This window comes from Typopeltis vanoorti, chromosome 20 (assembly GCF_054136105.1).
Source record: "Typopeltis vanoorti isolate ZY-2024b chromosome 20, IOZ_Tvanoo_1.0, whole genome shotgun sequence".
Taxonomy (NCBI): Eukaryota; Metazoa; Arthropoda; class Arachnida; order Uropygi; family Thelyphonidae; genus Typopeltis; species Typopeltis vanoorti.
In genome coordinates this window covers 93,840,042-93,867,367 of record NC_143568.1, presented here as the reverse complement: position 1 = coordinate 93,867,367, position 27,326 = coordinate 93,840,042, and the positions used below count along the sequence as shown (strand labels likewise).

General features: G+C 34.8%; 1 protein-coding gene across 2 annotated transcripts; it reads right to left on the bottom strand.

The window, feature by feature from the left end:
* Positions 1–27,228, bottom strand: RpL6 (ribosomal protein L6). Of its 2 annotated transcripts, none has more exons than XM_090410816.1 (6): positions 27,138–27,228; positions 16,341–16,586; positions 10,977–11,120; positions 4,185–4,233; positions 1,431–1,621; positions 1–201 (listed from the first exon to the last, which is right to left on the bottom strand). In XM_090410816.1, exons 2-6 carry the CDS (start codon positions 16,584–16,586, stop codon positions 40–42), a joined length of 792 nt encoding a protein of 263 aa, XP_090266942.1. In that variant the 5' UTR covers positions 27,138–27,228; the 3' UTR covers positions 1–39. The 2 variants fall into 2 exon arrangements, with proteins under 2 accessions (XP_090266942.1, XP_090266941.1); XM_090410815.1 differs by lacking the exon at positions 27,138–27,228 and adding an exon at positions 19,102–19,155.
* Positions 27,229–27,326: the final 98 nt, after the last annotated feature.

Below are 27,326 nucleotides of genomic sequence, written 5' to 3'. Positions count from 1 at the left end.
TTACCACACAGGCAACATTTATTCATTTAAAGAAGGAAATCAGAATATCATCTTATGTGGGTACATTTTGTTTTGCAAATAAAACATTGCGCCAAGGTAAGAAAACATCATTTTCTTTTCAGGATGCTGGCGAATTACATCCAAGATCTGACGATCAACTTCAATCTGGTCATTTTTCCTCTGATCAGACACAGCATACTCCTAAAATGAGGGGTAAAAACAAATGAATTTTTCAACTAGAAGCAAAAAAATAAATTTACAATATTATTACTGCAGAGAAATAAATATACACCATGCATTTGTAAATGCAAATTGTATTGCACTACAAAATTTTCTTCACTTCAGAAATTAGGTATAAGATATAACTTGCCTGATTTGTTTTACTATAAAAAAATGCATATTTTACTTAAATGACTAATTCTGGGTGCTAAACTAGAATTTAATATTTATTTAACCCGCATATGTACTTCATAAAATTTCTAATTTTCTTAAAATACGATCCAAAGAATCTGATGGACTACTCAAACTTCAGAGTAGTCCATTGACCAGCAACCAATTCCTGTGAACGCTAGAGAGCTATCCTCTATGGCTTGACAACTGCTTGTATATCTCCATGGCAACACAACTCAATTGAGATGTGCTAGATAGACCAAATTTGGCAGCACTGATTGGGCAATGAACAATTTTAGGATAAGGATTTTGAAGACACCTGTTCAGTTAAATAGTTCTCTGCTGTAATTTTTTTAAAATTTTGATCACTCAAAACAATGAACATGAAATGACACTGTCATGGGCTAAATTTTCTGTAGCATATCTGATTATAACATACTACCTCATTATTTATGATTACAACAGCACAAGTGGCTTCCAAACAATTTTCTTCAAATCTAGTCTATGATTTGTTAATTTCTGATATAATCAACTCTAACTTTTCTGTCTTCCTATATGCATTTTGAAAATAGGAAATAAAATCCATGATTAAAAATTCATACCTGGTTGACAAAAAATGTTTGAAAAGTGACAAAATACAAATCCTATTTCTTATCGTAAGACCTGCAATTCAACATGTTATCCTGGAAGACCACTTTCTTAAATAGTTACCTAGCCCATAAAAATAAATGTTCCTATTCTTTAAAATTCGATTAGATTTCCTATAACAATATGTAAGCCTTTTAATAATTCTATACTAGCTTCATATCTAAAAGGAATATTTCAATTCATAATCAGGAAAAGAATAGGAAGAGAGTTACACAACATATTTTCTACAACTTCCACTGACACAATCTTCATTATTTCGATAAAACTAACATTCATTTATAATATATCCAATTAATTTAGCATTAACTATTTTTTAAATATCTAAATCAGATTCTATGAATTGAATTCAGACAACTCAATGAATAAGTAACTGACAGAAGTTATATTTTTACCTCCTTTTTTGTTTCAAAGATTTCACCTTCATCTTTCTTGCCTCGTTTTCTGTAATTTTTCTTCCTACGAAAATATTTATCATTCAAATGCTCTGGAAGCTTCACCTCTTTAATATTTAGTTTAGTTGAAGTAGCTAGTGCATAGATTTGGTTAATTCTCCTGAGAGGACAACCATTAATTTTGTAAGGTCCTGAAAAAGATGGAGCATATAAAAAAAAGGTGAATTTTATAATAAAAAAATCCAATTCAAATTAGATCATTTTACTTGCATCCATTCTGAAACAAAATTTTCTCCCTAAAAAAAAAATCCACTATATAATTTATCATGATCTCTATTCTGCTAATTTGATATTTCACAAGCTCTCACAAATTGTCACACTGGGAAAACACACAGCTGATACTATGGGGATTTGGTTGGGATTTTTGAGGAAGCTTTCATTCTTTTCATTATCATTTATAGTGCAATCATGCTTGTTTATTAGCTAGCTGAAAATCTGTTTATTCTACCTTTCTAAAGTAGATTATTTTGCATGTTAAGAATGCATTAATTTACATAATTGCATAAATTAAAGTCAATACATATTTGATATTGTTGTATTATAAGATAAAGACCACTTATCCACAGATTCATTTCATTTACCACAAAATGTATGTAATGGTAAATGTAAACATTAAATAAAAGCAGAGGAAACCACAAGCAAGCATTTTAAAAGGATTATCCTGCTTAACACTGCAGATAATTTTACGTAATACATTTTTGCAACGCATCTCCATATTTCAACATTCTCTGGATTTGATGGGGAATGTAGTTATTGGCACGTTCACAACACCTATCGTACAAGGTGTCGTGAACGTGCTTCACTGTACAAGGCTTTAATGATCCCATACTATTGGAAAGGCTGTTTTTGAATGTATATCTGCCTGTGAGTATGGATAGCTTATAACTTATCTCAGATTATAGAAAATCTGAGAATGCATCACACTAGTGTGTGATCAGGGTGCTCAGAGCTATGTACGAGGGTTGTTCGAAAAGTGAGTTTTTGATGAGGCCACTCATGAAAGACTTAAACCTATCTTAGATTACTATAAGTAAACAATTGTAATTCAGAAATCCTACTCTAGAAACCAATAACTTTTTTCAAGTCAGACCACAATATTAGTAGGGTTGGTGTGATATCACTTGACAATGAAATTCCCATTTCACTTAACTGTGGACTCCTTTTAAATGTCCACACACACTTTTTTTTTTCTGACTGTAATGTCAACATTTAAGTAAACCAAGAAAACGTTACTAAAAAGGTATCAAAATGGCTATTCCAATTAATCAGTAAGACTATATAAATCAAGTGGATATTAAATCCGGTTATTTCAAAGCCAAACATAGAAACTATGAAAGTTTTGTAAAAAAAAAGTTGACCAGAGAGATTATAGGAATACACTTGCCTGCATTCACAAAAAAGCTTTGAAAATGTAAGTTATGTGAATAAATTTATCTTGCAACCCACTAAAGGTTACAGCCCGCACTAGATGAACCAAAACTGACTAATTTTGCCAACACTTATCTATAACGAATCAATCAAGATTGCTGCTTTCTCAAAAGAACATAACATTTAAGTACCTTTCAAACCAATCCAAATCATTCCTAGCCTTCTCAGATTTCCGAAGGAGAGTATTCTCTTCTACAAGAATCCAGGCATTTATAGGATACCATGATCCTGTAGAGGCCATACAACCCGAATTTTGAGGTGAGAAAGAAAAATATGGCATGGAGCACACAAGTTAAGAAAAGCCTGGATTAGCTCACCATCCTTAGACTGTAAATTATGCTTTTGACTGGGATACATCCACCATGCCCTATTTAGAAGAAAACTTTTTCGGGACTACTCAAGGACCCTCCAGCAGTAATTCACCCACATTCCCTTATTAACAGAAACCAAGGATTTATCTTAAATGCCTGGAAATCACCAATCAGATCTTTCAACTAAACAGACCAATTTCTCCAACTATTATCTACAAATTCTGAAGACGAAGACACCAGATAGGTGTTAGTGAAACTACTCAGATTTGATTAACCTCTAGCATATACTAGAACTAATAAAGTCCCCTATACCACGATACTATTTTGCTTTGTACAACATAAATGTTAGTCAATTGGCATATTTTAATTATATAAATGCATCATCATCATCAAAAAAAAAAAAAAAAAAAAAAAAAAAACCCAGCTAACGCCTTTTTATTCCCGTATACGGGAGTAGGCGAGGCCATTTAGCCCTATCTAACTTTTGGAGACTGAGTGGGCAGTTCAATCTCCACTGGTACCCAATCAGAGACAGATGGCCCAAAGCTATCACTAATTAAGCGGTACGTAGTGAAGAGAGACGGCTCAAATGTGCCGCCATCTTGTGGTCCATAACCCTAACACAATATATTTAATGTCTGAAATAATGTGGGTTCTACGGTCGATTTTCTTGAGTTTACAGGACGAAAAACCCGAGTTTCCGGGAGGAAAAACCTGCTTGCCCGTGCCAGAGATCGACTAACTCGGGAACCGGTCGAAAAAAGGCTTAGAAAAATTTCCTCTAGTCGCCGACTAGACTCGAAATGAAGTCTTCCTTCGTGCTGCCAAGCGCGGTGGTTTGCAAACGCCACATCCACTGAGCTACACAGGCTCTATATATATTATATAAATGCATCATATAATTTGTATTATTACAGGATATCAACACGATAACTATTTAACCTAATATCCTTACCAGTCACAAGAAGAAGGCCAGAACCTAACTGTTTCAAGAAGACAACTCTCTGAAAATAAAATTAGATTTACTTTATTAATTTTTTTAAAATTAAAATTAAATTAAAAAAAAATTTACTAAATAAAATCTCTAATCATCAATAAGTCACAATTTTAAAGCACTACCATCCATTTCCTGATATGTACCCTCAAGGAGTGTTCAGGATTTAATGACAGTATTACATGATTGTTTACATTATTATTAATATCCTATCATCAATTTCCTCCCAAATCAGTCTATTGTTGAATATTCTTGAATGCTAATGATGTTAAGTTTTCATCCCCAATGTCTTCATTTCTAATATGATTCTGAAACTGATGTAATATGTTCAGGCCTCCTAATCTTTTCCAGGACTCTCATATCTGCTAGTCTCTAAATTCTTTGAGATTTCTAGTCCAACTTTCAGATCCATAACTTTAGAGCATAATGGTATAATAAAATAAACCTCAATAGTTTAGTCAGTATTGACAATGCTCTTCAGCTGAAAGGCCTTAGTTCAAATCCTCTGTAGGACATGACATACATTTATTGCAGCATTTCAACTGAAGGGAGTTAGCCAATCTCACAAGGAAGTTGCAGTTTTTTCTCTATTGGAAAATGATTTTTTCCCCTTCATTCCACAAAACAGCCAGAACACTTGCACAATTTACAGACATCGCAGATAAGATTAAATACCTACCATAAGCAGTAAGCAAGTTTCTAAAAAGCCAAGTTGTAAGTTGATATGTTGTATCATTACTTTAAATATGACCATCCAAAACATTGGTATTTATCCATTCTTCAAAATGGATAAATACGAATTTATCCATTAATAAATTAGTAATATTTTAAGCAAGAGGTTTTTTTTTTGTCTTTACAAAGTTTGTTTCAGGTTTTCAAGATGTGAGCTGTAACTGTAGGCTAGAAAGCACAGATAAGTACAAGTCATTTATGGTGAATTATATCTTGACCTGCTTTGGAGAATGGCAGAATGGAGAACTTGGATAGTGTTGTAAGTTCAGTGCAGAGTGGAAATTTAATTCCTCATAGTTATCCTTATAGGATAATGATAGCACATGATTAAGCTTACTATCAACAAGATACAGCAATTAATGTAAAAAGCATAAAATCCTTTAGATTCTTAATTGGCTACTATATAATATACGAAGCCAGATTTACTGGGAGAAGGCTTATCTGTAGAAAAGCAAACCTATCTATAGTGTATTTAGAAGGAGAGAAGGTTAAGATGAATGATGAGGATTATCAGGTGTTCTAGTTGATAGGTAATTGATATGTTGTATCATTACTGACAGCAAACAACTCAGCTTCCTTTTCAGTTTCATATGCGAAGTAAAAAAAAAAAAAAGCTATCTGAACCCTGAGCATTCAAACCTGTAAAAGAGGACCAGTTTGATCAAAAAGAAAATCTTGACCCAGAGCAGTTCATATTAAAAGGTTAAATCAAATTTGTCAAATCAAATTAAAATTGTCAAATCTGGAAGGAAATGTCAGATTTGACAAATGCTTTTCTTAAGGAATGAATCATACACGACATAGTTAGGATTAAGATGAACTGTAGTTCAGAGAATGCCAGTTAAGATAAAGGCAATCATTGCAATTGGCAATTCCACATCATTCACATCTAGGAATACAGAAATGCTCTTTCATGTGGTAGCAATGCTAAACTATCGTGAGCTTGTTTTCTTCAACTACTTTTTAATTCTCCAAGCAATATTTTAATAAAACATTGCTTTGAGAATGTATATTCAAACTGTCAAATTCTTTGAACTTCCAATTATTTTATATATGGGTGATGAATGTTACTTTTACATAATGGTTTCCATGTTATTTCCCCCCAGTTCAATAATCAGAAATAAATTATAACAGAAAGCAACAGTTGCAGTTTTCATAAAATAATCAAATACTTTTTTTATATTATTTATAGAATAAAATTCAAAATCCTATAACATAAAATGCATTATATTTTCTCTTTGGATACATCACCAGGTTTAGAAATGAAGATTTTGCAGTTTTCACAATTCCTTATTTCACCTTTTAACCTCAGTTAATTTTCAAAAACAAGATAACTCATACTAATATTTTAGTTTTCCACGAATTTCTTGGAAAATACATTTCGCAGGGTTAAAGAACAGCAGGAATAGATGTGAGGTCACTGAAAATGCTTATCAATAATGGTGAAATAGACTTTCAGGGTATTGTATTTTCTGTTACAGCAGAGCTTTTACTTAGTTTTTTCACACACCTGTGCACAACTGGGAGGGATTTATTCACAACTCACCCCCAACCAAAGTTCTTTACAAATGCACACATGCATAACTGATTTACAGGACAACACATAATTCCATATCAGCATAATTTATTGCTCCAACCATAACACCACAACTGTATATTGAATATTTATGTAACAAAATTATTTGTCATTAAAAACACATGTACTAATCACAGTGATAACTTTTAATACGTAAATATTTCATCCCAAGTATCTTGGGATATCATCAGTACAGCAATTCAAATAATACTAGGAATAACATACAATTAGGGCGCATGATTACAATGGAATCTCAATATGCGTGCAGTAACATGTTACAGAAGTAAATTAAAATATAGCTGAACAAAAAAACAACAACATATAAAGATTATTTTACACACAATTGTGCATGACAATTTCCCATACTTTAGAAATAGTAAGAACATCATTGCGGTTTAAATTTGGTCTGTGTAGTAGGGCTTCAGCACTTTCTTTATATAAAGATCTATGTAAAATTTTCGACTTTTCCCAATGGATCCTATGGTTTGGAAAGACGAATGTTGTCTTGATGTTCCGAGATGGGTTTCTGAACAGATCTACCTGCCTGTCCAAAGTAAGGCAATTTGCAGGAGCATGGGATCTCATAAACGGCAGGTAACATCAGAGGTGAGAGTTTGTCCTTATGAGAAGGTAACAAGTTATAGATTTGGTTGATATTTTTGTAAGTAGTGGCAAAATTGTATTTCTTCATAATTTTTGAAAGACATTCGGAGATGCCTTTGACGTAAGGTATGGAAATCCTATGGACTCCTTGCCTGGGTTGATGTGTGGGGAAGTGACTGATGATTTTTTGAGTTGCTTTAAGATTATATCCATTTAGTATGGCTGTATTTTTGATATTTCCAGTTCTTGGTTTAGAGATTCTTCAGAGGAGAAGAATTTGTGCACTCTGGAAACTAGTGATTTAATGATGCCAAATTTCTGAGATGGATGACGAGCAGAAGAATTGTAAATGTAGCAACCTGAAAATGTAGGCTTGTAATAGACAGACGTGGCGATGGAACAGTCTTCTTTTCTTTGAATATGTAAATCCAGAAAGAAGATACCCTGTGGAGATTCTTTTTCTAGCGTAAAGTTGACCCTCTTTTACCTTTCGGTGTCAAGGGTCTATTGATCATCGGACCTCACTCCGTTTACAGCATAAGGCCTGTAGTGTTGAGTTCTCAAGGCCAGTTTGCCTGCTTTGCAGGATGAAAAACCCCAGAATAAACTGGGGAAAAAACCCTGCTGTCCACGCCCAAGACTGGCTAACTTGGCTATGACTGAGGAAGATCCTTCAGCTCCTCATGTCACCGACGGGAATCGAACCTAGGACACTCCTTCCCCAGGCATATGGTTGCGAAGCGCATCGCCACTAGGCTAACCGTGCGGACTTTCAACATTAATGATGCGTGCTTTTGTTTGTATGCATGAACTGTTGGGCACGATACAAAAATTTTCTTTTTCTAGCGTAAAGTTGATGCGAGGGTGAAGAAGGTTTATTTTATCTAGAAACAGTTGCAATTCCTGTTTGGGATTATATAAATAGTTGTATTCAAGTGTATTGTTTTCTATGACCTGCAGTCATGCACAAATGGTTCATATCTAATTGATTCAAGATGCTATATCTTAGAAATTTTTGTATCGTGCCCAACAGTTCATGCATACAAACAAAAGCACACATCATTAATGTTGAAAGTCCGCACGGTTAGCCTAGTGGCTATGCGCTTCGCAACCATATGCCTGGGGAAGGAGTGTCCTAGGTTCGATTCCCATCGGTGACATGAGGAGCTGAAGGATCTTCCTCAGCCATAGCCAAGTTAGCCAGTCTTGGGCGTGGACAGCAGGGTTTTTTCCCCAGTTTATTCTGGGGTTTTTCATCCCGCAAAGCAGGCAAACTGGCCTTGAGAACTCAACACTACAGGCCTTATGCTGTAAACGGAGTGAGGTCCGATGATCAATAGACCCTCGACACCGAAAGGTAAAAGAGGGTATAAGGAAGATGAGATGAGACATTAATGTTCATATCCTGCTTTTTTTTTTCTATACCCCTCCCCCATTGAATTTTTTATTTTATTTTATTATTATTATTTTTTTAAACACAACATCAGTACTATTTGTTATATCTTTCATGACTGGGGATATTAAAAATGTGCAAAATAGGAGCATGTAGTAGAGGTGAGACTTGTGAACAATTCCCCACAGGAAGTGGTGCCCAGTCTCTGGCAAGAATGACAAGGACTACTTGTTGAACATTGAAGGTTTTGATAGTAGATGGGAATTTTAAGCAGACTAGGATGAAGGCTTTCATTTCAGTCAAATTATTTGTTCTTTGGTCAGAGCAGGAGGATGGAAATGGCAATCAGACTATGGAAAGTAGAAATCATTCCTTGTACCATTGTAATGACGTAGCACGGCAAGGACAGTCTTCAGTATAGGGAATTTAGGTCCTTGTTACTAAGAAGAGAACTGCTTAAGAAATGATGTGCTAACAGGATGGTGAAAATTATTCGGTATTCTGGTGGACAGATAAGCAGGCAGGTTAGATCACTGCTAACAGTGAATACCTCAACATCCCTTCCAGCTTGTTCAGCAGAGGTAGAAAAGAGAAACCCATGATCAAAATTAGTAGATGCATTAGTCCTGAAGGAAGATGACTGCTCTTTAGCTACAGAAAAAACTAAGTTGCAAGAGAAATTTTCAGGTCACAGTTGATATTCAAATTCTGAGAGCAATAAAGACAGCATATGAATGCCAAAATGCAATTAGAAAATTCTGAGCAAGAGCAGATCAAAAAGAGAGTATTATAGCTTACTGTTTTCAAAATCCAGACTACAGCAGGATGGGCACCCACGATATGCCCTTTATTGAACTATGAAAGATGCTTTGTTTTTCTCATTGTGATCAACACTACTGACCAACGACATTCTTAAATAGTTACCTAGAACAAGTGGTGATGCATGCAAACAAGTATTTTGCATATATGCTGTGCAAGTGACACATCATACATATGCACAAAAGTTTTTAATTTAGTGGCCTATATGTGTACAATGTATTGATAGCTATTCAAAACATGAATAGTTAGCTTCCTCCAAGTAAGAAAGGGTTTCCTTCTACCATGTTCTATATCACTGGTGCATGTTCAAATCTGACCTCTTTTGCATATGCATTTTAGTATCAGTGAGCAATGGTTCTAACCTAGCTATCAGATCCATAAGTTAAGTGGTTTGACCAATTTCCTTCTTATTACATATGAATTTATTCATTTGATTTCCTACTATACCAGCTTTGCTAATTCTATTCACTATTCCTGTATTTAATTTGCTATATTCACTAAAAAACTGAAATGTTTTACCTGATAGATTTTCCATTGAGAATACAGTTATGTTTCTGCTGACTTATTAAAGGAAGTTATTCAATTTAATCAGGGAATATTGTGAACTCATACTGATTTATTTAGAGGTATAACACTATCTGAATAAAGTAAAGAGCCAAGATCATCACCTCCAATTCTGATATGAGGTTTAATACCACTTCGTGATGTGATCCATATAGTGATGACATCTTCCTAGTGGATTTTTCATAAAAAGATGTTTTTGACCAGGAGAAAGAAATGGCATAGAATCCACATATCGCATGAAAACATGAAGCATGGTGGAAGAAAAATCTTGCCACCATGATCTGTCACCAACTAACCTAGCTTCAGCAGAAAGGACTAGAAAGTGTTCCCACATGTCCCTCACAGGATTTCATGTTTCATCATCATCATCATCATCATCAAATTCCTGCCATTTACCCTCAAGGGGTGTACAGGATATGACAGTACTACATGAAAAAATTACATCATTACTAACTTCCTATCTACAATTTTCCTCCAAATCAGTCTGTTACTTGTCAAGACTCCAACATTATCAGATCTTATATTTCTATCGTCTAAGGCACTTTGTACCGTATCAATCCACCTATATCTTGGTCTTCCTCTGGGTCGTTTTCCTGACAACCTGGCAGAGAACACTTGTTTTGCTAATCTTTCCTCTCCCATTCTATTTAAGTGACCATACCATCTGAGATTAGCTCTGCTAACGCATTCCTGGATGCTGACAATGTCAAGTTCTTTCCTAATATCCTCATTTTTAATATGATATTGCCATTGATGCCATCTGTTCACGCCTCTAATCTTTCTCAGGACTCTCATATCTGCGGTCTCTAGTCTTTGGTCAAGTGTTTTGACCAAAGTGATTTCATGTTTTTATGTTTTTAATGGTGCAAGGAGCAAAGATCATAATGCACCATACCAAAGGTGATACCAATATACAAGGTAATACAATCACAAACATCCATGCCTGCAGCAGGATTACACAGGATTTGAACCCTGTTCACTATAAACAAATAAATATTACTTAGCAAAGATTATTAAATATTAAAACTAATCTTCACCTACTGATCTAAATGTGAAAGCACCTTACCTTGCCTCTGTGACGACCTGCCAATAAAATTAAAATAGTTCCAGGTGTAATGCTCTTACGTAAATAACGCTTATGCTTGGAAAATGGAATCATCTTTCTGGTCTTCTTCAATTTGGGACGGTCCTCTGTTGGATAATATCTCCTCTACAAAAAGATAAGTATCATGTATGATATAGTTAGGATAATTAAGATGAACTGTAGTTCAGATAAAGGCAATCATTGCAATCAGCAGTGATTAAAAAACAGAAATGAATCAAAAACAATGAATTATATATTACAGCAAACTGTCATAGCATTTTTGGCACTACTATACTATTTACCTATGATCATCATCAAATTCCTGACATGTACCCTCAAGGAGTGTACAGGATATGATACTACATGAAAAATTTACATCATTACTAACTTCCTATCTACAATTTTCCTCCAAATCAGTCTGTTACATGCCTCCCTAATTTAGAGAAGTGCAAAGGATATATTCTGAAAAATTCCTGTGCTAAATGAATCAGATACAACTGGTAGGAAGCAAGCCAAATCTCATCAGGAATTTGGTTTGCTAGTACAAGCCAAAATACGAGGGGACACTCAAAAATAAAAGAAATCTAAACTTGGTGCATGTGCATTTTCTAGTTATGGATGCTCCTAGGCAAAACAGTATGCAGTTTTCCCACACAAGTCTGCTTGCTTACAAGCAAGTTTGGAAATTTTGTGATGGTTGACCACAAGGAAAACAGAGTGCTTGAAAATGTTCTTTCAGGTAAAATTGCACCTGAAACTATTGTTATGCTTCGGCAAACCTTTAAGGGCAATGCTTTAGGTAAAACGAAGGCCTATGAGTGGTTAATGTTTCAAAAATAGGGACATCAGCTGAAGAACAACCACAATTTGGCTGACCTTTGATAAGCAAGAATGATGAAAACATTGAAACAGTTTGTCAGGCAATCAATGAAGATCAAAAGACCAGTGAGCAAGTTTCTGAAAACTAATTTATCATTGAATTTGTGTCGGCAAATTTTTTGCTCACAGAGAATTAAAAAAAAAATAATAATAAATCACAAATGTTTGCTGTGATTTGAGAGAGCAAGTTCTTAATGACCAAAACTCTTTCACGTCAAGTTCGATCAAATGCCAAGACAGTGTATTATTATTATTTTTTTTTGTGAATAGAATTGTACACAAAGAATTTGTTCATCTTGGACAGTGAACCAACATTTTTATCTCAACAGTTTGAGACTACACAATAATGTGCAATAAAAATGGTCAGAAATGTAGAGTAGTGAAGATTGGTTGTGTTGCTGTGCCACAATGCTCCAGCATATGTGGCCTTGTCTGTTCAACAGTTCTTAGCAAAAAAAAAAAAAAAAAAAAAAAAAAAAACATGGCAGTTGTTCCCCACCCCACCCTTCCCAATCTCTCTCTCTCTCCGTGTGACTCTTTTTTATTCCCAAGAATAAAGAAAACCATAATGCTCAGTAAAGGAATACCGTGAGTAGACATATAAATACAAAATTAATGATGGAAAATCTCACGTAAAAAGATTTAATAGTATAATTTTCACCTGTGTGTCACAGGCACCTTCAGTACATGTTAAGCTGAAATTAAACAATAACTGATAATTCCAAAAAGCACCACCTAAGTAGCTAGTGTAAGATAACTAAAAAGGTCAATAAAATTTCCTAAAAAAACTATATATACAATAAAAAGTTAGAAAAGATTAGCTGATTTGTAAAGTACTATCCCTCCATAAAGGGGATGGATGTAACCCATCAGATCTGTTTAAGTTAGGAGAGTGGAGTAAAGTTTCACGTTTCTTTTATAAAGCCATTCTATGAGGAACCGAGGACAATGTCTGGTTAAGATGGCATGTTCTGCAAGTCCAGACTGTTCAGGTTTAAGGTATTTGAATATAAGACAGGTGTTCTTCTTCTTCTTTTTTTTTTTTTTTTTTAAAGAAATTTTATTGACCTTGTTAGTTATCTTGCTTGTCAGTTATTGTTTAATTTCAGCTTAACATGTACTGAAGATGACTGAGACACACAAGCGAAAATTACACTATTAAAAAAATCTTTTTATGCGAGATTTCAGTCATTAATTTTGTATTTAAAGAAAACTATGAAAGGGCAGTGATTCACTGATGCCAACGAAATGAAAGAAAAGTTGTTGGAGGCCATAAATAGTATTCCAGCAGTGAAAAAAAAGTTGAGACAAGTGCACTGACTCACACAGAGAATTCCCTGAAGGAGATTAGAATATGATATAAACTCCCTTAGGCCTTGGCATCCTGGCAATATTTCTCATTTTATAAATTACATCAATTTAGATTAGCTCTTTCAAATATCCTAATCTTTAACATGATTTTGTCATCAACACTATGACAGTATTACACAATGTAGTTTACATTACTACCAGCTCCTATCAACAATGCCAAATTATCCTGTTGACAACACAGTAGATCTGACAATGTATATTGTCAGATCTACTCTGCCAAAGCACTTCTGATCACATTGATCCACCAAGACTTTGATCTTTATCTATGTATATTTCCTGCCACCACACGCCTGTTTAGTTCATCTCACATTCTACCTTATATTAGCTCTCCTCACCTATTCTGAATGCTGACGTCAATTTCATTTATAAGACCATCTAAAAATACGATTGTCGTCGATGCCCTCTATTCACTCCCTTAGTTTTTTTTTTCTATCTGTAGGGAAAAAAAAAAAAAAAAAAAAAAAAAAACTGAATGTTATTTGTAGTCAAACTTCCACACCTGTAAGTTAAAATCACAAAACTAAACAGTTTCGTAAACAGCTAATGTTTCGATTGATTTCTCTCTTATTCAATAAGAATTTATCCAGTTTCTCCCCACCATCAAAATTTTATATATATTGTTGTCCACTAAAAACTTTGCTTAAACAGCTGATATTTTCCACTTCACTGCCTATTTCCATAGTTTTTGCTGCTCATTTGTATGCCAAATTTGGTATAGCATAGTTAAGGAATCAGTAGCCTTGTACTATATTTATTTGAGTATAATATTACATCTGCATAAAGTAAACAGCCAAGATTAACACCTCCAATTATGATAGCAGGTTTCATGCCGCTTTCCTTCATAATATGATCCACGTATAGACTCAGGCACAAGACATCTGTCTTGTACCTGCTTTTAAAATTCTATACCTCTGTGAATCTAACTGCTGACATGCAACTTTTCTCTTAGCACCTTGATGCAAGCATTTTTCTTTCTTGTATAAAATTTAAAACTTTGTAAGACCCATTAAAAGGAATATGCATACTGCTAAACACACGTAGGGAAAAAATACAGAATTTATTAAAACTCCAATGTATTTCATATCCAATGTTACATGGGCATTGCCAGAAAGAGAGAGAAAGAAGAGTTAACTACATTCAAAACAGGAATCACAAGCAATTCATGTAGCATGTGGATGTCTTAATAGCTCATGTCTCAGTCAAAGCTGAGTGGCAGAAGAAATGGAACAGTTTCTACAACTAAAATAATGTAATCAATATTTTTTAATTATAAACAGTCAATAGCCATTACTTTATGTCTTGATATTCTTGGATAGTCAGTCTGTCCAAAGCAAAGTCAACATGAACAGGGCACTTAACAGACAACTAACAGAACAGGTGGTAATTTGTCCTTTGCAGAAAAGAAGAGCTTCCAAGCAGGAATGCAAATCCAACGACAGACTTCCCTTTCTGGATACCTCAATAATCCATACTCCTACAGGCAGATATAGCTGTCTTCATGCCATTATCCATTGCAGAAGACAGGTTGTACCAAGTCTTGTATACAGATTTAATTTTAATATGTATGCATTCTTTACTCTGCAATCCTGATTCGATTCTGTTACATTAATTAACAAAATAATCTGGCTGGGGAATGATAACTCAATTTTCTGGATGGGTTTATTTTATAACTATTAATCACCAGAGTGACTACTTTACACTTCCTTCAAACCAGCTTAGATGTTAACATGCTCGCTGCCAACTACGAGTATACTTGTAGTTGGTATATATATGAGCATCACAAGCCAACTACGAATATACTCGTATGATGATTACCGCTGGCAACGAGATTACCAGTACTGACCTTGAAGAAGTGAAAATGCCTGGCGTGCAGAGCTAGCAGCGAAAGTGTGTATACTCATAGATGGTATATGAGCCTCAAAAGCCAACTACGAATATACCCATATGTCGATTACCGCTGGCAACGAGATTACCAGTACTGACCTTGAAGAAGTGAAATTGCTTGGCGTACAGTAACAAACTATGCCCGAGTAGAGTGGCAGCAAACGTGCTAATCGTCTCTCCCTGACGATGTCCATCTAACAATGGGTGAAATATATTGGACTTAACAAAAAAGGGTTTATAATTGCAAGAATATCCTTCTGTGACAACAAAACCACTTCCAGGTGGCATCATCAGCCAACAGCCTTCAGTATGTACTTGAGCACATCACCCTCAATGAAGACAATTCTGTAATGTCAAACTTTTGAGGAATCACTGCAAATACAGATCCTGTTTAGTCTGTGTTTTTATTTGTAAGATCAGTAAGAGCCATAGTTTCATCAAGAAACTGATAAATTATATATCACTGATTTTCACTTGTCACATACAAGGTGATCTGATATACTTTTAGCAATTGGTCTTACCATACCCTTAATCCACAAAGCACCACTTTTTTAAATCAGTGTAGGTTGCAAATGTACTTTTTGGGGTGGGGGTTAATACTGTAACAAGCACATTGTACTATATAATAATATCATATGCTAATTATGAATAGTTTTAGAAGAGATCAGAGGTTTATGCATTCCAAAGTGCATCCAAGGAAATACTAATCTGATTGGCTTATTTCCAGCTTATCCGAGCATAAGCTTTTATTTTGCAGTGAAAATGCCCTTCTGAGCTTACCACAAAGCCTTGAAAATAAGGGAAAATGCTCAAAATCTTAACCTACTTTTTCATAAGATCTACTAATTTGGATGATAAGTGGCATATGCTTGCATCTTAATTAAAATAAATTGCTAATTTCACTTTCCTCACATTTCCATATCATTTTATCATGAATATCATTCCCCCCTCCCATTTCATGTGTGTGAGAGAGAGAAAGAGAGAGAGAGAGAACATATATGCTACTATCAAGATAGAATCTGAAAATTTTTCAAAACTGGTCAGCTATAACTATGACCAAAACCAGAGTGAAACTTCAACCTTATAATCAAAACATTTGAAAATATATAAACTCATTTATGAATGAACAATAAAATATAACATTATAGATTATTTCACAGGAATCTGTGCTACCTTTTTAATGCTATGTTAATATACAAAGAATTGACATACCTGCTTTTTAAGCTTAACCAATCGTTTCCCTCCATTCTTCTCTCCACCAATTGGTTTAATAATACTCCTAGGCTTCCGTTTGGGTTTCTCTTTTTTTGTAGCATCTCTCTTTACCTTAAATAATCCACGTCTGTGGTACATACGAGAACGAGAATAACGCCAAACACCACCTGGTAACTTATAGTTACGGGGTGCATGAGGTTTCTTTTCCTTCTTTTCCACTGCTTTCTGTGAATCATCTGCCATCTATTAAAAATAAGAATATATATATATATATATATATATATCAGTGAATGAAAGGAAATTAAAAATCCATTATTTGTTCATTGTCAAATATTCTGAAACCTAAAATTTCAAAATTGTCTGGAGCTTATGAGAACACAACTTTCAGTATCAGTTGCCTTGGTGAGTTTCTGATGGCATTACTGCCATCAGAAACTAACCACTCTGCAAACCAGACCATCAATTACTAACACGATTTCTACACAATTAAGACCTTTAAATATATAAGCAACATTACGAAGCTGACTGCTTTTCACCAAGCAGGATGTGGATTTAAATCCCATTATAAGCTTAGATGCTTTGTGAATGTTTTTAAGGTGTTAGATGAATCATCACCCAGTGTGAGACTATTACCCTCCATATCAGAGGCCTGAAATGATTTGACAAAAGTTCCATATTTATTATGAAATAATGAAAATAAAATAATTATAATGAAAATGAAGTCAGACTATGTATCAGACAACAGCCTGAGTGGCTAACGAGCATGATCAAATTCTGCCAAAGATATGGATGTTTGTGATTGTCTTTAGAGAGATGAATTTCGTCACCTGGTGTAAAGACCACCACTCCATTTATTGAATGCCTGAAAAAGTTCAATGTAAAAACAAAAACTTCTTGACCTACCTATGGTGCTATTAATGTACTACAGGTTTACCACCTCGTGGTTGAATGTAGACTTTGATCTTGTTACTGACTTCAACAAGGACAATAATGAATACAAGTAGTTAGTTTCTGACTTTAAAATTAATTTGTTTCCCACAGACTTGTATAATAAAAAGGTTACATTATTAATGAAATTGACCAATAGCAATGTTAAATAAAGGCCAATAAAACAATAATTTAAATAAGCATTTAAATAGTTTGCTTATGATCTTATTTTGTTTTCAATGTTAATCACTCTGTAGCATTGCTTTGGCAACCTGTACAGCATTCACAAGGATATGAAATAAGAGCAAAATTGAAGACCAGCACAACCACTCTTTATATAAAAAACACCATTAGGATAATGTTTTATATTATGCAAGTCAGTGAGATGCTCTCATCTGCCTAGACAAATGTATAGACAATAGTAGTGTATATAGGTCAAGCATGAGGTGGTGGGGGTGATTCTTATTTTTGATTTTGTTGACTGAATCCTGCCTAGGATGTAAAGACCTTTTCAATTATGAAAAGTTAGTTATATACACAGATGGAAGGTTTTTTCCCCCCTTCCAAATTTTTAGATTTTTAATCCTGCAAAAATGGGCAAACAAGGCTGGAAAACCACGTGCAATCAACAGACACAACACTGGTACCATAGCTTTAGTTACAACTCAAAACAATGAACTTACCTATGCAAACGGCTGAGTGGAATGTAAAAAAAATTTGATATTTAGCATCTCTCAAATTTTTTTTTTTTTTTTTTTGTTTCCAACAAGATAATTTGCAGAGGCAAAATAAATGCAAACCATAATTCACTTCTTACGGAAAAAAAAAAAAAAGTGAATCAAGTAACGAGAAAATAAAGACTACTTTGCCAACAATTATAATAATGTTGATAAACTAGTAGTTGTTGCTATTATTGCAGCTCAAATTTTGGAGACAAATTTATTCTCAATTATTAAAACAATGTTAGCTAAGTAGTCACTTCTAAACTGCAGCCAATCTCCTGCTTTTCTAAATTTACACCACCTACTAGTTTCGCACACTTTGTGTTTCAAATAATTTCTGAATATATTATAATGGGGAACTTCAACTTTGAGGATAGAGGCTGGAAGGATTTGGTTGGTGATTTGCATTTATTGCCAAAGCATCTCAAGCTATGAGGCCTGTATATTATTATGTTCCAATTGTGGCCAGTTTTGCAGCATGAAAACGCTGCCACATCTGTAAGAAACTGGTAACTGGTAAGAAGGGATTCTATAAGATTGATATAAAAGAAATTTTTCAGTATGAGTAGTAAGGCAAGAATTAGGATTAATTACTTTTCTTGTTTTGCTTTTCTTTAGTGTGCAGATTAGGTTCTTTGTTTGGAGTAGTGAATGTGTGGAATGGATTGCAAGAGGTAGTTGTGAGTGTGCCCCAGTGAACAAGTTTACGGTGAATAATAGTGAGTCTCCTGTAAATGTCTTTCTCCATATAACAATAGCACTAAGGAGATACCCATATAACAATAGCACTAAGTTTGTTTGAAACTTAAAGTGTGTGTGAAACTAGTTGTGTAAGTTTCAAATAATGAGGACTAATAAGTCCTTAATATTCAAATAATTTAGTTGTAAAATATAAAATGAATAGGCAAGGAGGTAGCCAGGTATACCACTTGAAATTATAGTGCAAAGCATGCTAATGGATTGTTTAATTTTCCTGAAGAGATAATTTAGATCAAGGAACACATTTTCAAACAAAGCAAAATGGATATATCAAAAAGCCTTACTGCTAGTTCATGAACCTATACATTACTAGGTTTGCCATTAACAAATTAGTCTCACTGTGCCTTGACCTGTATTGCTTTCTTGCTAAGAGAGAGGTGTCCAGTCATGGAGCTACATTTGAATTCTGCCAATGATATCAAAGCTGCTGCTCTTGCCTCAAGATCTAAACCTAAACATATTAGAAAGAAAATGCTTTGGTCTTTGAATAAAAAATTTTAAAAGCAGACAAGAGAAATGCTACTGTAATTATAATGACAAAATATCCATTTACTCTCCAAAAGTACTGGAAGAGAGAGGTATGAGACAGCAGAAGTAAGACAGAGTATGTGTTGCAAAGTGGATGGCAGCCAGGAGACAGATATGGAGCTGGAAGGAAATGTCATCAGGAAGGTTAGTGACTTTAGATTCAACAATGAAAGAGAATGGTGAGGCTGAGAAGGAAGTGGGATACAGGATACAAGCAGGATGGAGGAACTGGAGAGAGATGGCTGGAGTGCTATGTGATAAGAGGATGCCGATCAATCTAAACGGCAAAATGTACAGGGCAGTAGTGAGACCAGCTATGACGTATGCTATGGAAACTGTGGCCTTGAGGAAAAATAACATCAGCAGGATGGAGGTAGCAGAGATGAGAATGCTTAGGTGGATGTGTGGTGTGACCAGAAAGGATAGTCTGAGAAATGACTATGTAAGGGGAATGGTGAAAGTTACGAACTTAGGAGCAAACATACAAGAGGCAAGGTTGAGATGGTTTGGCCATGTGATGAGGAGGGAGAAAGGTCATGCAGATGGATGTGCAGGGGAGGAGGAAGCATGGGCAGCCAAAGAAGAGATGGAGGACGACGACTTGAGGATGAAAAACTTGGATGTGGCCACAGCCCAAGACAAGAGGTTGCTGCAGAAGAAGACCCATTTACTCTCCAACTGCTAACTTTGGATCATTATTCTACTTGGGCTACCCATTAAAAAGCCGAACAATTTACTTAAGAATATGCCAAACCAATCATGGGCTTTACTACGAAAACTTAATCACTGCATCCTATTTCTCCAAGACTGTATGGATCTCCAAAGATGTATAAAACCGACACCCCATTGAGAGTGATTGTTAAACAGCACCAGCTCACCATCTCATTGTCCAAACATCTAATCCTAAGAAATTATATCAGACCTCTGACTTGAAAAGAGAATTCAGTCCATTTCATTCAGAAATTGCCAAATGTAAACCCACATGACATCCTCAAGTCTTAACACAGTCTCTTCCAGTCAACGTTCTAGATCTTATCAGATCTCTTCGACCAATGTTACTAAACTATTTGAATGCCGCTTCCAATCCCCCCCCCACCAAGTGGAACAATGCTTTTTATAATCAGCACTTGAAACAAAAAAATGGGCAGTCCTTATCTCCTCCTTTGGCTGATCTCATCATGGAGAACTTAGAAGACATCTTTCTAAGTTCTCGATATTTGAACAAACATCTTGCTCCAACTTCGAAACCAGCAATTTGGTGGAAATATTTTCATTAGCTGGAAGTATGATCTCCTAGGTCTACAATTTCTTCATTCTCCCAGTCTGCTTAAAATCATGATTAAGAATTAGAAACCAGGCAATGATGTCACTTTAGGGACTTATTGTAAATATACCCATACTGGATGCTATCTTCATCTTCCTTCTTAAAAGCCATGCATCACCCACATCCTCAAGAACCAAACACCCTCTATTTTACAAAATGAATATCATTTCAAGATGGAATTCAGATTTATATGTTCTTAATGGTATTGCAAAAAATAAACCAGATTTTCAGATCAACCCTTTCTCCAGAATCAGAACACCCAGTAGAGAAATTCAATCTCCATTCCATACACTCATAATATATTATTGTAAATATACCCATACTGGATGCTATCTTCATCTTCCTTCTTAAAAGCCATGCATCACCCACATCCTCAAGAACCAAACACCCTCTATTTTACAAAATGAATATCATTTCAAGATGGAATTCAGATTTATATGTTCTTAATGGTATTGCAAAAAATAAACCAGATTTTCAGATCAACCCTTTCTCCAGAATCAGAACACCCAGTAGAGAAATTCAATCTCCATTCCATACACTCATAATATATTAGGATTGCTGCTCTATTCAAAGACCCATATCAAAGTGGCTTTTAAGTCAATTCAAGTACTAAGCCTTCACAGATTTCCTAAAGACAGCAGCATCTCCTACAAATATTTATGACTATATAGGACAATGCTCGCATGGGTTTTCTTACATTTCACTACGAGTTAATCATGCCTGGCCTGATTAACCACTTCAACCTCCACTTGAAAAACAATTATCCCAGACTACTCCAGGAATCTAACAATGATTCATACTCACAGGTATCTTAATAGAAACCAAGGATTTATCTTAAATGACATTTGTAAATATCATATTAAATTTTTTTTTGTAAAGATTTATACTCTTTAGCATGTCTCACAACAGATTTATTTTTACACATGTATCTATCTCTATGGAGCGAAAGCTAATGCAACGATTACATTCTTGTTAAGATGCATCAATTTCTACTGTAATTATTTTTTTTTCAGCATTGAATAGCTCTAAATTATTTTTGCTTTGATAACTATGAAGTAGCTGCCAGTTATGTATGTGCAAAACTAGTTGATGTAAGTTTCAAATAATTAGAATTAGAATGACTAATAAGTTGGATACTGAGGTAACTGCAAGTGAAGTCAACAGCCTCTATATACAAATAGCTTACTTGCGAAGATACTTCACATGCAAACTTGTTTTGCTTGGGTAAATGATTAAAAATAATAACTATACAGAGATTTGTATCCCCCAAAATATTTACTAATCTAAGATTAAATGAAACAAATGTCAGCAGAACAGTAGCTCCTTACATGTCTTAAATATAAGGAAGTGTTCTCTCTGCTAATTATGTAGGAAGGCAGTATCAGAGAAGTAATTACTAATACTAGACCTCTTTCTTAACCTTCCAATATTGTAAATAATTAAAAGGAAAAAAAAATATGGATAATTTTGAAAGGTTCTATTTATAGTAAAATTCAGAACATTTACATAAATATTCACAGCAAAACTTTGATGGAAAGTTCGAAAACTTGAGGATTTCTGAAGTGCTAAATTATAGAACTCAATCTCACACACTAAGGAAATTTTACCTAAATAATTTACATTATCATAATATTTCAAGAACCATTCACTATTCAGTCTAACAGGACTGAATAGTGAATGAAAATAGCACCAAGTTCTTCACTCTTTACATATATTTACAAGTATAAAGACCAAACCCAAGATAACTCAGTTGGTAAGAAAGGTAAAAGTGAGAGTAAAAGTAGAAGCGAGATGGACAGCAAAATGGCTTACAATCATGAAAAATCTTGTAAAAGCCCTGATATACAACGAAAAGAAATGATTATGGGAGGATAGTATTACTTGATGGCCTGATAACTGCAAATATAGTTGAAGTATAATGAACAATTCAAGGTATTTCATCATAAGCACAGGTTCCAAGAGTGGAAAGAAGGTAAAATTATTCCACTGCAATAAAGGTGGTGATAAAGCTGTGGCTACAAATCACAGGCCAGTCTGTATATTTGGAGTTGTGAATGTACTAGAGATTGGTTAGAACTAGAATACAGAATTAGGCCGACAACAGCAGTACTTTGTGGTTGTCAGCATGGGTGTGTTAATGGAAGATCATGTTTTACTAACTTACTCATGTACTATAACAAGGTGACAAATGCCATGGACAAGGGATGCATGTACAATGGTGTACTTGGATTTTGCAAAAGCTTTTGATTGACTGCCACACACGATAAGCTGTTAAATCATTTGAAATGGATGGGATTGGATAACACTTCTGAATTGGATCGGTGACTCACTGTCTGATAGGTGTCAGAATGTTATATGAGGGACACTATCCCAAAAGAGGAAGATCACTAGTGCCGTGCCACAGGGGTCAGTTTTGGGACCTTTCTTGTTCAATTTGTATATTAATGATATTGGGACGGGTTTAACTGATGATATATAGCTGTTTGCAAATGTTGTGGCTTTACAGGACGAATAGACTGCATGAATGGACAGGTAAGTGGAACTGTCAGTTTAATGTTGCAAAGTGTTTTGAAATTTGGTGAGCAACAACAGGATGCAAAGTACACACTCAGAGAGGAAACTTTAAAAAGAGATAGAGGAGATGACAGTGGGAGTGGTGGTGGATAAAGACCTGAAATTCAGGGATCACATTGCACAACTTGTGAAGACACCAAATCTGGTAATGGCAACGATGTAGAGGACCCAGACATGCAGAAATAGAGGTTATGATGTCAAAGGCCTTGATCGGGCCTCAGATGAATTACTGTGCACATATTTGGTTACCAGGTTTTCACTGATGAGGATATGTTAGAAAGGGTCCACAGAAGATTCACAAAGGTGGTGAGTGGTTGTTGGAATGTGGAGTACGAGAACAGATTGAAAGAATAAACCACAAAGCTTCATGAATAGCAGGAGCAGGTGATTGAGACAAGTTACTCAGGGGTTGTTATCAGGTTTGACATGGAAGACATTTTTCACAGAATGGGGGAGGGGGTAGAAAAATAGGCCATCTTTGGAAACGTTATAAGGAGGGTACGAGCAGAGGAATGGGATGCAGGTTCTTTACATGGAATGTATTTCTTGAATGCAATGTGAATGTAGACAACCTGAATCAGTTAAGGCATGACTGGATGAGCTTTGTGTGTGATACGGTATATCTTCCATGATAAAGTCTCAATATTCCATGGAGGTAAGATGTTAATAAGTTAGCAGGAAGTATGAGAAATTATGAACAATATCAACAAGGTAATATCACTATGCTTTTATTCCAGTGAGTTAACTGGCAGTCTTAACACATTATAAAAGGTCCTTGCAACATGGAGGGTTTCAGAGCAGCAGGCAAACCTTCCTTTCATTGTTATAAGGTGACAGCATTCATTATGAAAAAATTATGGAGAACCGTTGGAGTGATAACACTTTAAAATAACCACTTCCTTTCAGAAGTGTATATATTGCAATGAATTAAGGGAAGGTCACTATCCACACTGGTTTTGACCTTCACTGAGGTCTCTTCAATGGAAGCCAGACCCAGGAAGACAACTGCGTTAATTTAACCTCGGTATTTTTCAAATACTGTACAAGTAGGTACTCGACTGAACAGATCTCAATAAAGGTTGAAACCAGAATGGGAAATGACTCTCTGTAATGCACATCTGAAACGATATGTACTTTACACTATGGGATACTAAAGCTAAGTCAGCAGCTTCAAGAAGCCTAGCAGTGAAGATATTTCACATGCAATTACACTTGGATAAAGGATTAAATAAAAACGCAATTTCTTATCAAGCATAATTTGCTTTCTAACCAAGTGAAAAAAACTTAACATGCAGAAGAAAAGAGGTTCCCTCATCTTCCTTGATTAGACTAACATTTGGATTACTGTACACATATCTCATCACCTGGTTTAATGAATATAAAAATGGAGAAGATTCACTAAATCAAAATCAGATCTTTGGGATCAGCTAAGTTAAGACAGATCAAGGGAATGCAATTTGCAGCCTTCTATAGAGAAGATGGAATGAGTGAAACATAAGTTGGTGAGAGGCTGTTTCCAGTTTAATGTGGAGATTTTTTGTAGGAGATAGGTAGAACAAGAGGCCATTCATAGAGCTGCATGAAAAGGCTGAATATGATGAGTGAAGAAAGTCATAGTGCCGACCTCCTGCAATATCAAAAAATGAATGCCCCTAACTGAACTATTTCTAAATTTCTGCAATATTTTCAAAACTCTCAACAATACTACAAACAGACATCAAGAACATAAATACACAGTGGCGTAGCTAGAGGGGGAGGGGCGACAAATTTGGAAAGAGTTCTCGAGAATTCTTTCCAAAGATTGTAATACTACTACAAATTTTCCTCACAATTACTGTAAGTGTTGCTAGTTGTGAGGAGTTTTTCTAAATAAAACTGATTAAGAATTACCTACATTACTATGAAATAGACTTCGCCAATGTCATTGACGATTTTGCTAACAGAAAAGCAAGAAACATTTTAGAATGCTGAAATTAAAGTTTTACTTCAAAAATAAACATACCGATTTAATTTATTTCCTTATACGTCGTTTTGACTTTTTGTAGTATTTTTGGTGCGTATTGAGAGGGGCAGCAAAAGCTCTAGCTACACCACTGTAAATACACACTACCAAACACCCCTGGCTTGCAGGTCTCAAAAGCTAGTCAGTAAAATTCAAATATCTTCCCTCCAAACAAAAAGCATTGACAGATGCAAAACACGAAATGTGGTAACAAATACAACCAACATATTTTATGCTTCAAAAGAGCTGGAACAGCAAACAAACCATGACAGATCCAAAAGTAAGCATGATTGCCAGTTTAATAAAACTTGTGAAAAATTTTAATATTGCTTTGGGAAAGAGGAGAAAAACCAACAAAAAAGAAATTGGTATTTTTATTTCTAGACAGAAAAGAAATCAAATACCATTCTCCCCCCTTCTCAATTTTAGAAGCAGCTAAAATAAATTTTTTTTTTTTTCTGTAAAGTTAGTTTGAAAATTTATGTATCCTGCTTTGCAAAAGAATTCAATTAATTTCAATTTAAAGTCTTTTTAAGATTGAGGATAAATATTAAGAAAATGAAAGGGAGAAAGAAAGTATATGTATTAATATACACTTTCTGAAAAGTATTAGCATTTTAAATGCAAACATTTACTGAAGAAATTAAGCACCAGCAGTAATAAATACTGTGAATGAGTTTTATTTTGCTCTGGATTGACATTTCTGGATTAACTAACTAAAACAACTCAAATTTTGCCTCTCAGCAGTTATGTTTGTTGTACTATTCTTTACATAATACTGGAGCCTTTTTCTACCCAACCACCTATTCAGGTAGGTACAAAAAGACTGCAAACCTTTGGAATTGGCATCCAAGGTTTTTGCATGTGTACTATAGGCATACGTGCAAAGGTCTAATAGCTGCCTTAAATTCTCGTTATGAGTGAAATGACACTAAAATTGTTATGTAGCATACCTTTTTTTTTGAACTGTCACTATCTTGATATTTAGGCGAGGGTGGATAAGCAGGGAAAGACATTGGTTTAAAAAACATTTAAAATATCAGAAGGGAATAACCATGCCTGTTTTCAGTACCTAATGGTGCAAGATCACTACTTTATTAAAAACATAAATGGCTTGAAAAATGGTACCACGTTTGGTCTCTAGAACAGGGAACTAGACGATTTAACCTTATCCCACCTAGAGTACTACATGCATAAGTTTACAACCACTCATGGTCGAGATTTAAAAAGTTTCAATGCAATAAGTATGTTAACCCATATTCCTACATTTTACGGTAAAAAATACAGTAAGGTGAGAGGCGCTTTTTCGTGAACGGTTAGCTAAACTGGAAGCCCCCCACCCCTCCAGCTCGTTCTCAAAGAAATTTATCATTATTGAAATCGACATAATCCCATGAGCTCATTGCAGAAGGCCACTACAATTTTTAGGGGAATGTGCTAGTGTATATTAACCTAAATAAAGCTATATGGCGTCATCTAAGTCGCTTCTTTGTACCAATATTAGGTTATACACAGCACATACTTTAACAAATTATGTTGAAAATAGTTTTTTTTTTTCCATAGATAAAGTGACTCGACCTAAGAACGTTAATTCTTTCTCGATTACCAAAATTTGGCATTGCCTTCAGCAATATTTTTGCCATAAAAATACGCAAGGACAATTTTTTTAAAACTTTCGATAAGGTTTTAAATATATATTCCCAATGAGGAAAACATCTGCTAAACATCGTATTCATTACTCAGCTTACACAATAAGGTAATGGTGTATACACGACATAAGAATCAGGACTAAATATTTATTTCGTTCTACAATACTTAGTTTATAGTTTATATAAATAAAACTAACGTAACGTAATAAACATTCAGAATGCGTATTTCGATAATACCAAAAAATAATAGATCGATGCTACATCAATGATCGATAATATTTAGATTAAAACTTTTCATCAAATACTTACAGTGCAGACGTTATCAACTCTCTCAGCCAAATAGGCTTGAAATTACCGTTTACAACGCCATCTGCTCTCGCACTTTCCCACTATCAATGAGAAAAGGCGAAACAGAGGAGACATCTGTTAGTTGTAATAGGAAACGTACGAACGAAATATAAAAATATATTATAATAATATTATATAAATTAATTAAAT